This window comes from Canis lupus, chromosome 9 (genome assembly GCF_003254725.2).
Source record: "Canis lupus dingo isolate Sandy chromosome 9, ASM325472v2, whole genome shotgun sequence".
NCBI classification, from domain to species: domain Eukaryota; kingdom Metazoa; phylum Chordata; class Mammalia; order Carnivora; family Canidae; genus Canis; species Canis lupus.
The window spans coordinates 14,604,566-14,621,669 of record NC_064251.1 but is presented as its reverse complement, the minus strand read 5'-3'; the positions used below and the strand labels follow the sequence as shown (position 1 = coordinate 14,621,669).

At 43.7% G+C, this 17,104-nt stretch overlaps 1 protein-coding gene across 7 annotated transcripts in view; it reads right to left on the bottom strand.

Annotated features, from left to right (window-relative positions):
• The window catches only part of ERN1 (endoplasmic reticulum to nucleus signaling 1), a 78,330-nt gene that overhangs the window by 27,096 nt on the left and 34,130 nt on the right, over positions 1-17,104 (bottom strand). For 3 of the 7 annotated variants that reach the window (XM_025436509.3, XM_049113967.1, XM_025436510.3), the window contains 3 exons: positions 5,213-5,246; positions 3,942-4,014; positions 43-115 (listed from right to left, as the gene is read on the bottom strand). In XM_025436509.3, the coding sequence (XP_025292294.1) occupies positions 43-115; positions 3,942-4,014; positions 5,213-5,246 (180 nt within the window). Of the gene's footprint in view, positions 1-42; positions 116-3,941; positions 4,015-5,212; positions 5,247-14,690; positions 14,750-17,104 lie in introns of all 7 variants that reach the window. The other 4 variants (XM_025436513.3, XM_025436514.3, XM_049113968.1 and 1 more) reach the window with 4 other exon arrangements.

Here is a 17,104-nt window from a genome sequence, read left to right as displayed (position 1 = left end):
CAAACAGATCAAAGTTTCAGTGTTGAAAACAGGAACTCTTACCCATGTAGAGAATTCCATCTGAACTTCGGCATGGGGATGCCTGTACCAATTCTGGGATGGTAAAAGGAAGTTTCTTTACAAAAAAAAAAAAAAAGAGGCAAAGGAAAAAATAAGTTAACCAAGTCTTGTGCAATTATTATAATTTTACTGCACAATCTGTTTCTGTTACCCAATTCTGCTAAAAAGAGAGAAGCAGTGTTGATGGCTGATGGGAGCTTTCCCAACTGGAAACCAAGGAGAAGGGATGCCCCAGGCTTCCATATCCACTTTGATCAAGCCTCCAGCTCTCAGCTCCCTGTCAGGAGCTCCTTAAAGTATCTTGTCCAGAGCACTTCTGGGGAAGACACAAACCTTTTCTGAAAATACTTATACAAATATGGAGAAGTTACACAATCTTTGAAATTGGGAGGGGGATGGGACAGAAAGAATTCTGTCTTGGAAAACTGACCCAGAGCCAGCTAGGCTGAGTGGAATGACGTACTTTTCAGAGTGTAGGTGAGCCGTAAGATTAATTCTGAAGAGAAACAACCTCAGTACCCAGCTGAAGCTTTAAGGGAAAGAAGTCAGCATTATGCAGGTGACCTAGGAGTTCAAGGTGGAGCAAGTCGTTTTAATGTTTCCTTAATTAAACAATGCTCCACTGGAAAAACAAGGAAATTAAGCCTTTTGGTATTAAAAAGAAATTATGGTAGATGCCAGGAAAAAGAAACTCAAACTCAACCACATGTTTCAACTGCATTTCATCATAAAACTGATTCTTCTGAGTCTACAGCTGACATCTGATAAGTTCCTTTGGTTAATGTTCGTTTCGGTATACTTTATTTTTGGAACATTCTGTGTTCTTGAAACTATTCTGTAGATACCTGCTTCTACTATACTGTCATCTTTTTCTCCAAAAAAAGAGTTCTCTCTAGCTTTAATAAACAGAACTTTACATAATCAATCATTTGGATTTTCCGATTATCCCAACATTTAAACTAGGCCTTCGAAAAAGGAAAAATGCCACAGAGAGGCTGTCATGACTGACTGGGTTTGTGCCAGATGTTCTGGAGAATCAGAAAGTAGTTGCCAGGCTTCTAGTCTGGAGTCCTACAGTGTTTGCTGAGCGCTTCTACAGGTCTACCTGTTCAAGGCCCAACCTGGGAGACACCTGGTTCCTGGAACTGTTAACCTACAACAGGAAAATGTGAGGCGGAGTGGAGTGGTCAGAGCATTTTGGAAGTTCAAGCTCAAGTCTCAAGTTCCAACAATTGACGCTTTGGCCTTGGGCACATTCCTTCACCTCTACGGGCACTGTTTCCACGCCTCCTACATGGGTTACCATCTCTATTCCAGAAGGCTCCTGAAACATGAGACAACTTCCACAAATCGCTCCACATGGTGTTCAGCAAACAGAGTGTTTCAGAAATAGGTTCTGGGAATGTGAAGGGAAATGCTGATGATGAAACACACACACCTCTACGCAAGGCTTGCTTTCCTCCCATCTGTTCTGGTCATGGGCATTCAGAAGATTATGTTAAAATATCCCAATTAGAGCTCACTGCCAGTTACAGTCTAGACCACTGGTTCTCAATCCAGGCTGCACATTACAATCACTTGGAAGCTTTTTTTTGTTTTTTTTTTAAACTCTCTATTGAAGCAGAACATACAAACAGCACACGTGAGTATACAGCTCAGCTTACTTCAACTGTGCAAAGCATCCACATGAAGCAGCAGGATTTTTCCAGCACTTCGAAAACCCTCTTCTTGCCTTCTCTTCCAATCATAACTTTCCAGGGTAACCATTATCCTAACTTCAAGACAGCATAGACTTGTTTTTCCTGTCTTTGAACTTTATATAAATGAATCATTCAGTGTGCAGCCTTTCTTGTTTGTCATCTTCAGTCCAACCTTAGGTTAGTAAGATTCATCCATGCTGCTGTGCAGAGTTGCAGACTGTAGGCTCTCACTGGTGTAGACTATTAAATTATATCGCTATTCCATAATTTCTCTATCCTGTCCACTATGGATGCTTTCCTTATCCTGTTTACTACTGATGCTGTCTGGGTTGTTTTCACTTGTTGATTATTTTCAGTAATGTTGCAGTACGTTTGGGTAGCTGTCTTTAGTGAACACACATGGGTACATAATAAGCTGGGAAGGATTACTGGGTCCTAGGGCTTTACAGATTCTGCCAAACAGTTTCCAAACTGGATATACCAAGTAGCACTTCCACCAGCAGTGTCCAGGAGCTCTGATGGCTCCGCTCCCCCCCCAACATCTGTTTGTCTACTTTCCTCGTTCTAGCCACTCTAGTATTAGTAGGGCATTGTGATTTTATTTATTTATTTTTAAATTTATGATTTTGTTTATTTATTCATGAGAAACACAGAGAGAAAGGCGGAGACACAGGCAGAGGGAGAAGCAGGCTCCATGCAGGGAGCCCCACGTGGGACTCAACCTCGGGTCTCCAGGATCACGCCCTGGGCCGAAGGCGGCACTAAACCACTGAGCCACCCAGGTGTCCCAAGACATTGTGATTTTAACTTGCATTTCCCTAATGACTAATGAAGCTGAGTATTCTTTTCATATGTTTATTGACCATTTGGATATCCTCTTCTATTTCTCTACTGGGTTCTCCTTTTTTAAAAGTAATCCATAGGAGTTTGGGGTGCCTAGGTGACTCAGTCAGTTAAGCATCTGCCTTTGGCTCAGGTTATGATCCCAGGGTCCTGGGATGGAGCCCTGCATGGGTTCGCTGCTCAGCAAGGAGTCTGCTTATTCCTCTCCTTCTGTCCCTCCGCTCTGCTTGTGTTCTCTCACTTTCTCTCTCAAATATAATCTTTAAAAATAATAATAATCCATAGGAGTTCTTTACATATTCTGAATATGAATCCTTTGTTGGAGTCATATATGTATTGCCAGTTCAGTGTATTCCAAATACATCCTGCCTTTCTTAATGATGTCTCTTAATTAAGAAAAACTCTTAATTTTAATATAATCCAATATATCAATTTTTTCCTTTATAGTTAGTGTGAGGTATTTCTGTTTTGTTTATCTTATCCTATTTAAGAAACCTTTTCTGGGACACTTCGGTGGCTCAGTTGGTTAAGTGCTGAACTCTTGATCTTGGCTCAGGTCTTGATCTCATAGTTGTGAGTTTAAACCCTGCACTGAGCTCCATGTTGGGTGTGGAGAAGGATGGAAGGAAGGGAGGAAGGAAGGGAGAGAGGAAGGAAGGGAGGAAGGAGGGAGGGAAGGAAGAAAGAAAGGAAGAAGGAAGGAAGGAAGGAAGGAAAAGAATCTTTTCTTACTCTAAAGTTGTGAAGATTTTCTGTTACTTTTTTTCCTTAAAGTTTGGTTTCATATTTCGTACTTAGATATGTAATCTCTCTGAAACTGAGGTTTGTGTGTCTGGTGAGGGGTAAGAGTTAAGATACTTTTCATGGACATCCCAGTTGAAGGGTGAAAGACCACCCTTCCCCACTGCACACTGCAGCATCGCCTTTGTCATAAATCAGGTGATCATCCATGTGGGTGTGTTTCTAAATTCTCTTGTCCAGGGAGCTTTTAAAAATTGCTGATGACCTTGATCAATTAAATGGAAACTTCTAGGATTGGGATCCAGACTCAGTAGTTTGTTGTTGTTGTTGTTTTAAGAATTCTCCAGGTTATTACAATGTATAGCTAAGGCTGAGAACCACTGGGAAATTTGCTGGGGTGAATGGGGGTGGGGAATGCTTCAAACTACCCCCAATATGAGAATCACTAGTTAGATCAAGTCCTGCTGCTAAAGGGAGTATTATACCTCTCTAGTGTATAGTAATTTTTTTTAAACTCTCAGGTGATCTCAATGTGCAACAGTTGAGGACCACTGGTCTGGAACCTCTGAAGTACACAAAGAATCAAAATATACTCACTGTCAGGCCTTCGTTATTCTTGCCCCCAAGTGTATACAGACTGCCATCGTTGGGATCCGGGAGGAAAGCAGGCCTAGAGATTGAGCAGTAAGTATCAGTGATAAGTTATAGCCCAGGGCACAGAACAAAATATCAAAGCCATGCAAAGTCATGATTGGAGTGAGGGAGGCATGCGTGTGTATAAGACAATTCCACCCACTGCTCTTTCACTTTTAGCTACAAATAAAATATCCCTATGGTGATAGGCTATATTTGAGCAGAAAAAAGCAACCTGTAAGAAAAAAAGTAAAAAACCATAGAAGAGTAAGTCATCATTTGGTCAAGTACTCTGAATGATGATAAATAAGTGAAAAGGACCCAGGTAAGTCTGCTTTTCAGTTTCTAAGTCAATTGTGTATAGAACTTCAACAATTAATATTTAATAGCATGGAACAGTACATAAATGGTAGGACAAATCTACCTTCAGTCTTCAACAAACATGTATTTTTAAACTGGAGGCAATAAAAGCAGACTCTGAAAGCTTGACCTCAGAGAGAACTTGCCAAGGAGATATGGTGGTCTTTAACACGTGGCTTGCCATAAAGCAGATACGAGGTGATCTTTGATAAGGTTAATGTGGTGGAGTCTGAATTAGGACTAGGCACTCAAAAACCCTTTGTTCAATCTTTTCTGTACTTAGGATGTCCCATCATTTGAGCTCTTATAGGGGCTATAACACATACACTGTAGTAGCAGGTTACGCTCATGTTTCCTCTTCATGGTATGACACAATGAAAAGGGAGAGATTTAAACCCTTGGTAAGACTTTGGCAGTTTGGTAGGACTTAAACTCAACTGGAGTTTCTTTTTTTTTTTTTTTTTTTTAATTTTTATTTATTTATGATAGTCACACAGAGAGAGAGAGAGAGAGGCAGAGACACAGGCAGAGGGAGAAGCAGGCTCCATGCACCGAGAGCCCGATGTGGGATTCGATCCCGGGTCTCCAGGATCGCGCCCTGGGCCAAAGGCAGGCGCCAAACCGCTGCGCCACCCAGGGATCCCTCAACTGGAGTTTCGTCTCAAGTAGGCCTTTTAATATCACTGCCTCCCTTCCCTGGGGAACTGACTGCCCGACACAGGTCATAGCACCTGTAAGACTTCACGTCTCCGTCATTCTCATTATACCTTAGGTGTACGTATATATGTGCTCCCAGCAGCTAGCTTCTTAAATACCGACTGAATAGTTAAGAAAATGAATTAAAGGAAGGTATCGAAGCAAATTAGAAGACTTACTCTTCCACATGTGTTGGAACCTGCAGAACAGGATCTGTGCAAAAGAACAACAAATACAACATCAGACAGACTCTAAAATACCAGGATTCCAAGAAGGCCCCCAAGACAGATTCACAAGTGGTACCAATAACTTAAATTTCCCTTAAACTTACCAGATAAAGTATGTGAAGGGACTTTAGAAAACACACACCCAAAGACACAGATTGTCACTGAGATGGGATAGAGAATATAGCACAAAGGAACTGATGTCAAGAAATGTGCACATAGGGGCACCTGGTGGCTCAATCGGTTGAGCATCTGACTCTTGATTTCTGCTCACGTCATGATCAGAGGGTCATGAGATCAAGCCCTGAGTCAGGCTCCGTGCTCAGCAGGGAGTCTGCTTGAGTATTCTTTCTCTCCCTCTGCCCCTCCCCCCTGCCTCTCAAATAAATAAATAGACAAATAGTTTTAAGAAAGAAAGAAAGAAAGAAAGAAAGAAAGAAAGAAAGAAAGAAAGAAAGAAAGAAAGAAAGAACGAACACATAACTTGGGGGATGGACAGTGAAGGAAGAATGAGTCTCAAAGCATAGTGGACAATGAGTCACAGTGTCACTATCTGACACATCAATGGCTTTTATAACCTAAACCGCCACCTTGTCACAGATATCTGGAGTGGCATTAGAAACTCCCATTAGGAAAAACAAAACTGTGGCTTAAGAACTAATCTTCTGGTTGATGAGAATTTGGTTGGTGATAAATGGATACATCCCACCGGGGCAGCAAGATGGCAAACTTGGAGCCTCCAAGTGCTTATTCCCCCTCGATTCCCTTTGATCCATCAATTCCATTTCTATAAAACCTAGTTTAAAAGCAATATAAGGGCAGCTCGGGTGGCTCAGCGGTTTAGCGCCGCCTTCAGCCCAGGGTGTGATCCTGGAGACCCTGGATGGAGTCCCACGTCGGGCTCCCTGCATGGAGCCTGCTTCTCCCTCTGCGTGTGTCTGTCTCTCTCTGTGTCTCTCATGAATAAATAAAATCTTTAAAAAAAAAAAAAAAAGCAATATAAAATATAGAAAATGCTTTGTGTACAAAGACACTCACAGTAGCATTACCAATGACATACCTAATCAACGATAAGGTTAAATTAGGGAATGTCTGCTCGGCAGAAAATTAAGGCTTCTAAAAGGGCTTATACAATTTAAAAATGTACAAATCTTTATACTCTGATATTCAGGGGAAAAGATAACATGATACAGAATATTAGTGCAGCTGAGGAGAAAATCTTCAATGCACATAGACAAAAATGATGGAAGGGCAAAAAAAAAAAAAAAAAAAAAAAGCCAATTGTAAGATATTTGTGTTGGAAATGTGACTCCTCTATCTGTATTTCCCCAAATTCGTCTAAGAACAGGAGTTACTTTTTAAACTGGGGGGAAAAAGTGTTTTCTCAAAGTCTCTTTTATACTTGCAGTAGTCAAGAACGGCAGAATTTTTCCCTCCCCAGATTCTCCCAGGCACGAAGCAAGAGGATGCTCCTAGTTCCTTGGGCTCGGTGGTGGTGGCCTGAGAGCGCACGGACACGAAAAGAGCGAACATCCACGGCCATGAGGGATTCCCGGCGACCCAAGCCCCGCGGGCCACACGGCGACACCGCCTGCAAGTTCAAAGCTGGGGTGAGGACGGCAGACACCGTCCCAGGATTGCGGATGCCCAGCTGCAGGCTCCGCGGGCCGTGCGCGACGTGACAGATGCCCCCAGTCACCCGGGATTCTCAGATGCAGAGAACCCTTTCAGGCCTTCTCATGTGTTGACTTTGCTCTACAAGCCCGGCTCCTACCCGAAAGGACACACAGTGTTCACGGGGACAGAGGTACACACAGCACGTGTGGCTGTGGGCGGCCCACAAACAATTCATTAAACCAAAAACATGTTAGGAAACAGGAGGAACTGACTGTCAGTTGGGAAGCCGGCGTTTCTCGTTCCCGTTAATCCCCTCTCGGTCCTCTCCCAGGAGGCTGATGCAAGAGACGGGGACGGGGCTCGCGGCGTTCACCTCCGGAAGAGGCGAGGCGCCCTGATGACCCCGCTCCCAGCAGCAGCCCCCACCGTGGCGGCGGGGAGAGCTTCACGGCTTCACAGACAAACACAGCGGGAGAGGGGCCTGCCGGATCCCAGCACGTCACCGGAAACCAGACGCGGGGCCTGACAGGATCTGGAGTCCCCGTCACAGGCTGGTCTTCAGGTGCAGACGTCCCTGGTTCTCTAGGGCTCGTCCACTGTCACCTGACACGGAGGCCTGAAGTCCCAAGATGTGTCCCGCACCTGACGGGTTCCAGTGAAGACACAGGCCACTGGCAGGAGCCGGGGAGGGACCCGAGGGACAGCTCTGCGTGCTCTCGTCCACTCAGGAAAATTAGGTTCCTGGGAGGAACACGCGCAGAGTAAGCCATGCACTGGCACCGCCATTCAAGTCAGCTCCGGCAGGGCAGCAAAGTCCTCTTGGCTTCTGAGGGGAGCAGTGACTATACCCTAGGTATAGGGGAGATATACTTCTTTTTTTCTTAAAGAATCATTTGAATCTGAGATTTGCTTTAAAATACTACAGAAAAAAGGTGCGCCTGGGTGGCTCAGTAGGTTAAGCGTCCAACTTTTTTTTTTTTTAAGATTTTTTTTATTCATGAGACATACAGAGAGAGAGAGAGAGAGAGAGGCAGAGACACAGGCAGAGGGAGAAGCAGGCACCATGCAGGGAGCCCAACGTGGGACTCGATCCCAGATCTCCAGGATCACGCCCTAAGCCAAAGGCAGCACTAAACCGCTGGGCCACCAGGGCTGCCCAAGCATCCAACTTTTGATTTCAGCTCAGGTCATGATCTCAGGGTCCGAAATCGAGCCCCATGCTCAGTGGGGAGTCTGCTTCTCCCTCTCCTTCTGCCCCCCCCCACTTGCTTGCACTCTCAAATAAGTAAAAAAAATCTTTAAAATACTACAGAATAAAAAATCATATGCAAGGGGAGATAAAAAATGCCAGCCTATTGGTAACTGGTAAAGAGGAACATGGCAAGACTGGGGAGTTTTTTTGCTATTCCTTCTACATATGCTTGAAATTTTCCATAACATAAAAGGATGAAAATATTTGGAAAGTCAGCGAAATAAAAGTAAACAGCATCATCTGAAAATGTGCAATGAAAGTCCAATGTGAAAAAGTGGTTGTTTTTATTTAATAATGAAAGCTGGTATCAGGTAAGATTCTTGTGGGGGGGGGGGGGGGAGAAGAAAGAAAGAAAAAAAGAAAGATCCAGCTATGTGAAAAGCAACCTGGCCTAACTAGAAAGCTATAAACAAACACAGCTACAAAATAAGCCACTCTATCTATACAGAGACTGATAAGGATAAAAGCCAACCCACAAAGCTGTTTTACTTTCAGAAGGGAGAAAGGGTGTGTGTGTGAGGGGGGAGGGTGGTAGTTACTTTGCAAGTATGAAAACAAGTGTTAATCAAGGTAAAGGTAAGGCTATCGCAGGAGGAACTGACAGGCAGAAACAAACCTGCTCACTGCTCCCCGGGAAACAGCCACCGGACTGGACCCGATTCCCCCAGTGGGTCCAGCTTGGGCTTAAAATGGCACAACCCTTACAACCCAGAGACCTGGATGAGGTTGTGTGACAGCTCATTGATACTGCTGTGCTATTTGAATCCTCCTTTCTAACTGGGAACAGAAATGGCTCAAAACAAATATTCACACCCTTCCTTTGCCCAAATTCACAAGGGTGAAAACTTAAACATTTTTATCTCCCAAAGAAGTGAATTTTCATCTTTCCGTGAATACCTTTTTCACCTTTATTCTCCATTCCATCCTTTCTGGACCTCAGGCCCTCTCCCTCTGTACTGGATCACATGCATACTCTCAACTTTGCTGTGCTACAGGTCTCTGTGGCTCCATCCGCAGCACCAATAGCCCTACTCTCTCAGCTAGTTCCCAACCATTCGGGTGATCCCATGTGCCTGCTGCCCGGATCACACACCAGCAGGCAGCCCCTCCACGGTCACTTCTGGTTCTGTGGCTCGTCCCAAGTCTCTCATCTCTGTGGCCCTGCATGCGTGATTTCTGTCCCCCTTCTGTCTTAGCTCTTCCCCTATCTACTCCAACAAGAAGGCGCATTTCCAGGTTCTCCGGCCAGTTATCTCAGAGAGCACACTCATCCCTGAAATTTCAACCATAACCACAAAGGAAGATTTCAGGTCACCATCATCTTCTGAGCTCTTCTTTCTGTATCAACTGGACCTTTCCACTATTTCCTACCAGCACCTCAGCCACCACCTGCCCAAAGTCATGCCCTTCATCTTTTAACTCAGACCCACTTCTACTCTTGACCATGCTATTTTGTTAACAGTACCACTATACTTTTAGAGGACAGACAGGCTCCAAATGACACTGGTGATACTCATTTCTCTCCAACACATCTCACCGGCTGCCAAACTCTAGAGTCTAATCATTTGTTTCCTATGCCCAGTATCCCTCCATCATCAGAGCACCTTCTTTTTTAAGGGCTCCTTCTTCTCCTGGTTTCTATGGCCTTTGGAATCAGATGAGTCTATGTTTAAATCCTAACTGCCAATTACCAGTTGGGTGACCTCAGCAAAATTACCTAATCTCTCTGGGCCCAAATTTCCTCAACAACAAAGAGAAAAAATAACACCACCAATCTCATGAGGCATCTCTGTGGACTGAATAAGAACTAAGTGTTTGTCAAGGCTTAAAAAGTCTGTGCCTTGACACAGAGAATGGTGATCCTTTTAAGGACAGAAGTCAGATTATTCTTCTCTACTGCTCAGAATCTTTTGGTGGTGCCTATCTCAATCGTAAAGATTGTCACACCGTAGCCTGCAAATCCCACACAATCCCACCCTCTAAGGCTCTCCCGCTATTTCCTCCTTTGCTTATTCCAGCCAAGCTGGCCCTCTTCATATTCCTCAAATACTGTCTAGTGTGCCCCTGCCTCAGAGCCTTTGCATTTACTAGCCCCCTGCCTACATCTTTGACCAAATATCACCATCTCAGAGAGGTCTTTCATGAATACCTCCTACCCTGCCACCCCTCCTCCCTACTTGATTTTTCTCCATGACACTTATCACGTCTAAAGTACAGTATATTTTACTTTTAAAAAACGTTGACTCTAGCCACTGTTAATTACATAAAGACTGGGATTTATCTTTTGTTGTCTGCCATGTTTCTAACACCTCAAACAGTGCCTGGCACAGAGGAGTGTTCAACATATTGACTGAATGAAGCAATCAATTCATGTTACTTTCCTTCCTACTTCTATTCCTGCCCAGCCTGGGCATCCATCATTAATTACTTTTAATACTCCAGCAACTGTGCTCTATCACCCCTCAACCCAAAATCTAATCAGCAATCCCCTTTCCTCCACCCAGGCTCTGGGCGCTGCTGAAGAAAACACTAAATCACTCTTGGAGAAACCATTCGACATCTATGGCCAGCTGGACCCCGTGTCATAGGAGATATACTTATCTACTTCCTGGTTGGCCTCTGTTCCCTGCTCCTCACAGCTGTTATTTCAAACCTTCTCTCCTTGACTCAAGCCTCCTCTCCACACCTGATTCTGCTTTCTGGGGGCACAGATGGAGTAAAAGGAGGCAGAGTGAGCTCTCCCAATCTTTCTACTCTTCTCAAGTTTACCCAATTCTCTATAAAAGGACAACATGTTCACCCTCGTATTCATAGATACTGCACAGCTCCCAGGTGGTACCATGTCTCCAAGGATCTTCTGGTCCTCCTCTGGCTGCCTCACTCCTTCTCCTCAGCCCACAAACATACCCAACCTCTGAGTTCTCCTTCACTCTTTGGCACAGGCTTTCCTTTCTCTCCTAATGCAGCATTTAAGTGTACAATTTGAGGAGTCTTGAGAAATCTACACATCCATGTAACCACCCTCACACCATAGAACGTTACCATCACCCCAAAGCATTTTCTCACACACCTTTGGATTCAATATCTCCAACTCCCACCCCATTTAGTCACTGATGGATTTGTTGTGTTTGTTCTAAAGTTGCACAAATGCATTTGTCTATTAGGTTCTCTTGTGGGCCTGGCTTCCTTCTCTCTGCCTCATGTTTCTGGAACTCATCTACATTGTTGTATGTATCACAGTTTGTTCTTTTATACTGGTTAAGTAGTGTTCCACTTTATGGATATGCCACAATTTCTTTAACTGCTGAGGGATACTGGGCTAGAAAAATGTGATTAAAGCAGTTATGAACATTTGTGAGTTTTTGTAGGATCCTAGGTTTTCATTTCTGTTGGGAAAATACCTGGAACATGGAACCATACTGTTTACAACTGACTTGACATGGAGCCACCGAACAGCTCTTGCAAGTGGTTGTGCTATTCAGGTTCCTGCCAGTAATGTGTAAGTGTCCGTATACTTTTTTAAATGTTGGTTCCCAGGTCCTTTCCCCAGGAAGCAGATTCTGTCGATAAGGCCAGGGAATTAGTGTCTTTAACTAGGAAACCATTGCTCTGGATCCTGTTTCACCTTCTTGCCTTCTGTGCCCTTCTCTACAGCCTGCTCTCTGGCCTCTACCCTCAGAGTAAGACCAAAACTTCCCCTGTCAAGTTCCAGTGACCAAATCTAACAAACACTTGCAAATCCTTCCTATTAGGTGTCCACATGGCAGTTTATGACGTTCTCCCATGGAGTCCAAGACTTGGTCCCACTTCCAGTTGCTTATGGGGTAGCTCAACCCCTGATGCCATACCCCCCAGAACTGGTTCTTCTTTTACATTCCCAGATTGGCTGGCCCCACTTGCACCTAGTCATATAATCTGGAAACTCAGAGCTGTCCTTGACTCTCCCCTTAATTTTAACCCACTCCCACTCAATTAGGTACTGAGTTATATAAGATTCCACTCAGTAAACATTTCTCAAAATCTGTGTCCTCCTTTACTACTGCCAAAATTAGGCAGCCACCATTTTTCACTGGGCCTACCCAGCAGTCTCCTAACCAGCTCCTCATCTGGGATCTTTGCCGTCAGATATGCATTCTACCCACTGTTTGCAAGGATCTGACAAAGGCAAATCTGTTCATGTCTTTCCTCCACATAAAACCCTACAATGGCTCCCCCACTCTGCCTACTGAATACTTTCCATCTCTGTGGCTCAAGTCAAAGGATCCCAAACTTTCCTGGTTCACACCAGCCTTCATGTCTCAGTAATTTCTTCATAGGGCCCTAGGCCAAGAGAAATATCTAACAGTTCCATTTATTAAACAGTTCTACACAACCTAAGTATTTAAGGACTAGCAACTTAGAAGCCATGTGAAAAAAGGGAAAACACGAAAATGCAAAGAAAAGTCATTTATTTCATTCTTAATCATAATTACTTACTAATGGGATGTATACCTGCTGGGTGCCACACATATTCCAAACCTTATAATCGAATTAGACACTGCCAACCCTCATTACCCTTGATTATCATGCGGTATTTGAACTTTATTACAGCAGCCACCAAAAATCCAGCTCTGCAAAGCTCACCAAAAGGAGCACAACCTAATGCTGAAACTAGAAACTATCTCAAGCATGGTTCTGACCCCTGCGGAGTTCTCTTAAAAACTGGAAACAAGCTGTGGTGCCTCTCTGAGTTTTCTGTGGCAACCACAGCCCCTCAGCATGGTTTGAGAACCAAAGGTGTAGGCATTCAAGGGTCTGCAAAACCTGGGCCCAATTTCTTCTCCAGGATTTTCTTTCAATCACATCTCTTCCATGAACACCGTCATGGTGTTTCACGTCGGTCTCTGTGCTCCAGAAAATCAGAAAATTACCACCCCCTGCACCTGGTATGTTCTCAGGATGCACTGATCATGCTCTGCCAGGGTCAGGTCTCCTGGGTCTCAAATATCTGGGGGTTGGAATGAATTTTCAGCAGGTTGAAGGACAGACCATCTATGTTGCATCTAGTGAAATATACACAGAAATGTATATAAAGCTTATATACAGTTTAATGAGTAATCAGAGTGAAATCTGGGGTAACTGCAGCCCAGGCCTCTGCTCCCCTCGTATTTAGAAGGCAATGCTGTCTGCAGAATCAAAGGAAGTCAGTGATTTAAGATGTTTCAGAACTGTATGTGGGATATCATTATTTCAGTAAGTTTCTTCTAATGGAAAGGACTTTTCCAAAACAGAAACCTACACAATAAAAACTAAAGAGAGCTGCTATGCATGGTTCTGTTCACTCATGTTTTGTTCACTCATGTTTAAAAATTATTTAAATGTATGGGGAAAAAATGGTCTGATATTTGCTACAAAATAAAGTTGTTGAGGAAGGGGACTGCCATGTGCTGATTGCTATTGAAGTTGGGTGCTGGGTGCATGAGGGTTTCATGACACTATTCTACACTTGTGTGTTGAAGTTTTTATAAAATGAAAAAAATTTTAAAAAGAGAGAAGCTTACAAAAGCCATTTAAGGAAAGCCTTTCTAATATGTTCAAAAGAAAAGTCTGTTTTTCCTGCACTCACCTGTAATATAACCCTCCCCCTTTTTTTTAAAGGAATCTCTATACTTAACGTGGGGCTCAAACTCATGATCCTGAGATCAAGAGTCACATACCCTACTGAGCCAGCCAGATGCCCTAAACCTTCACTTTCTGAAGGTGAAGCCTAACCTACAACTTCACAGGGTTTGAAGGCACTGGAGGAAGATCTACTTGAAGAGCAAGAAGGACCCCATCAACACCCTGCAGGCTTCCCTAACGCATGAGTAGCAGAATTGGTGAGGGTATGGGAAAACAGGGGTGAGGAGTCAGCAAAACAGAAAAATGTCTCTGATGGAAGGCAATCAAAATTTAAATAAATAAGTGTTTCAAACCAGACTTCAAGTCTGACAGCTTCTTCCTGGAGGTAGCTCTGGGCAGACTTTCTTCCACGTAGGAAGGAATAGATTCCTTTGATTACAGAAGCCACAAGAACAGGTTGCCCATTTGACTGGGGCTCAAGGAACCTTACCAGATCACTCTCTTCTCTTTCTCAGATGAGCATTGATATTTCTGGAACACCCTGCTTCTCTTTTGGGATCTAGATGAGCACTGGTTTTTCTGCCCTGCCCCACCTCACTCTTCTTTCCAAAAGCACAACCACCTAGCTGACCCCTACTCACCTGGCATTTAAAACTGGCTTCCTCAAAAAAAAAAAAAAAAAAAAAACTGGCTTCCTCTTAGACTAGAAGACTTCTAGGTACAACTGAGATGTCACAGCACATTTGAAATTCTCCAAACCAGCCCCTTCTAAGTATACCTCCAGCAATGATCTGAACTCTTCTGGGTTGGCCTTTTTGAAAGGTATTTATAGATTAAAAAAAAAAAAAAAGCAAAAAACAAAAATGAAGCCTCCTCATATACCAAATATTCAAGAGCCTTGTCCTTCCCTCCCTCCCTTTCTGAGAGTGTGAGAACTATTAGTAATTATCTGTTAAGATTTACCACACACAGCTCAAAAGCAAATGTTGGTCACTGCCATCAGGTTGGTTCTCTCCTCCATGCTGTGTGGGATAAAGAAAGAAGTTTATAAAGTCAATATACGTGAACAGTGTATAATGAACAGCCAAAACCTGCGGTACATACCACAGGATTTCCCAGGTGAGGGAAGTCACTGAGGGCTAGTGTACTCAGAGAAGACAAACTTCATAAAAAAGGCTGACTCAGAGGGTGGGGATGACCAGACAGCTTGAGTGAAGAACTATCACCCTACTTGTGGGAATGAGGACACAGGCTTGGCGAGTGTGAAATGTTCTTCCTGAGGAGCGATGCAAATAAGGGAGCAGGCAGTGAGGCCATGAAGCAGACAGTTGTGCAAACTTTGTGATGTGGTACAGTGGGCACTAACCAGGGGGTGACTGGAGGCTTCTGAGCAAAAGAGGGATGTGATCCACATCCACTGAAGGAAGGAGAGACAGGCAGGCATCAGGGTACAAAGTGAACGAGAAAGGGAAGGAGTCACAAAGGGCAGTGAGGAAGGCAGCCCAGTAACCCCAGTCTGACAGCCTGTGCCAGTGTGGGGGCAGGAGGAAGGCAGCAGGAAGGGTGGCAGGAGGGCTGGTCAGAAACCAAACGGGAGGGGAAAATGTAGCAAACAAAACCTAGTTCTGATCAGAAAAATGCAGTGGAAAAAGGACCTAAAGAGGACATGGAGATATAATCCTAGCAGGTAGTGAAGCTAGACTGGCTGGTCTGAACGCAATGAGCCACTGGCATGTCCTCAAGAAAATGCTTAAGGTAATACTATTTTCTTATAAAAATTATTAGTAGAAACAAGATCATTCACCCTCCCTAACTCAAAAGGTAAGTTTCCCAAATATGTTTCATGCACTCAAATGAACCAATTAGGGAATACTTCTCCCCAGTGGCAGCTCATTTCCTCCCCCAAAGGAAAGGTACTTCTGTAATCTAAACCTTAAGTTCCCGTTAAAGTTGTGAGGTCCAATGTGTAAGATAGCAAGTCTCAAATATTCTTCAAAGTTCAGCTTTTATAGGGAGAACATTTTAAAGCAGGCATCTAATCAAAAGCTGATCCTCAAATTCCAAATCTCACCAGAACTGGGAGACGACGTAGGAAGGTTTTTTGTTTTTTTTGTTTTGTTTTGTTTTGTTTTTTTTGCAGGTGAACCTCTGCAAATCACCCAATGCCATGTCTAACAAAGACAATCATGTAGAGGTACCAAAGGAATCTGAAAAACCTCCCATTCTAAAGGCAGTCAGATTCTACTATGTCCTTACTTACCTACCTTCACCCTGACAGAAATAACTCGGACCTAAAAACTCACATTGATCACTATAATCAACAGTGAAAGAATTCAAGGAGGATAAGACAATTCAATACGATGGCCTGTACCCAAATGCCTCTAAAGATGTCAGACCTTCACAGAATTCATTCGTGAGCTATGGGAGTGCCATCAAACCTGGTGTGGTCATCCCAAGATAAAAAGGACAAGTAATCAAATCACAGCCTTCAACATTCACAACTGTGTCCCAATACAAACCTAGTAACATTGCAAAGAGGATCCCTTGGAGTTGGAATCTAGGCTACTATGCATGGAGACTACTGTTTAAGAGACCCCCTTACAACGAGAAATGTATCACTCTGAGGAAAAGCCCAGGCTTGAGGGGGGACATCAGAGGGGTTACTGATGAGACTGAGCATGAGCTGATGCTCGCTGGAGCTAAGTGATGAGTACCTAAATTTGTATCTCTACTCGTCTCTAGGTTGGTCGTATTTCAAATTTTCCATGATAAAAAGGAAAATACAAGAGAGAAAGAAAATACATCTTCAAGATACTCAAAAGTAGAAACTGGCCTCTCTCATCCCCTCTAACAACTTAAATTTCAGTCCTCCAAAACAATGCAGGGCAAATTAATGCTTTTCTTTACGTAAGCAAGGAGGTACAAAGACAGTTGATGCAGATCTGAAGCCTAGAAAATTCTGAAAGAAAATACAGATTAGAACTGCTAACAAAGTACTGTCCCTTCTTATAATTCCTTTGTTTCCATCACACTTCTGAAGGCAGATCTCAGGACTCTTTCAGAGGAACATGCATACAACTTAAGGACAGGACAGAAAACAGCAGAAAGTCACAAAAAGCCATGTGAAACTCAAGATCAGGAACTGGAACTGGAACGTGCTGTGACAATGGTCCAAGTGACAGATTATGCATCCCCACGGGGCAGAGTCTGGGCTCATCTGTTTCTCAGGCTTCCAAAGGACATCTAGTGGGAAGGGTTCTGGAACCCAAGTCAGCATTAGGTGCCTGATATATTTAGTGAGAACCCCTGGCTCTCTAGAGAGCCCAGCCTCAAGAAGTTAGAATTCAGAGGGCGCCTGGAGGCTCAGTCAGTTAAGC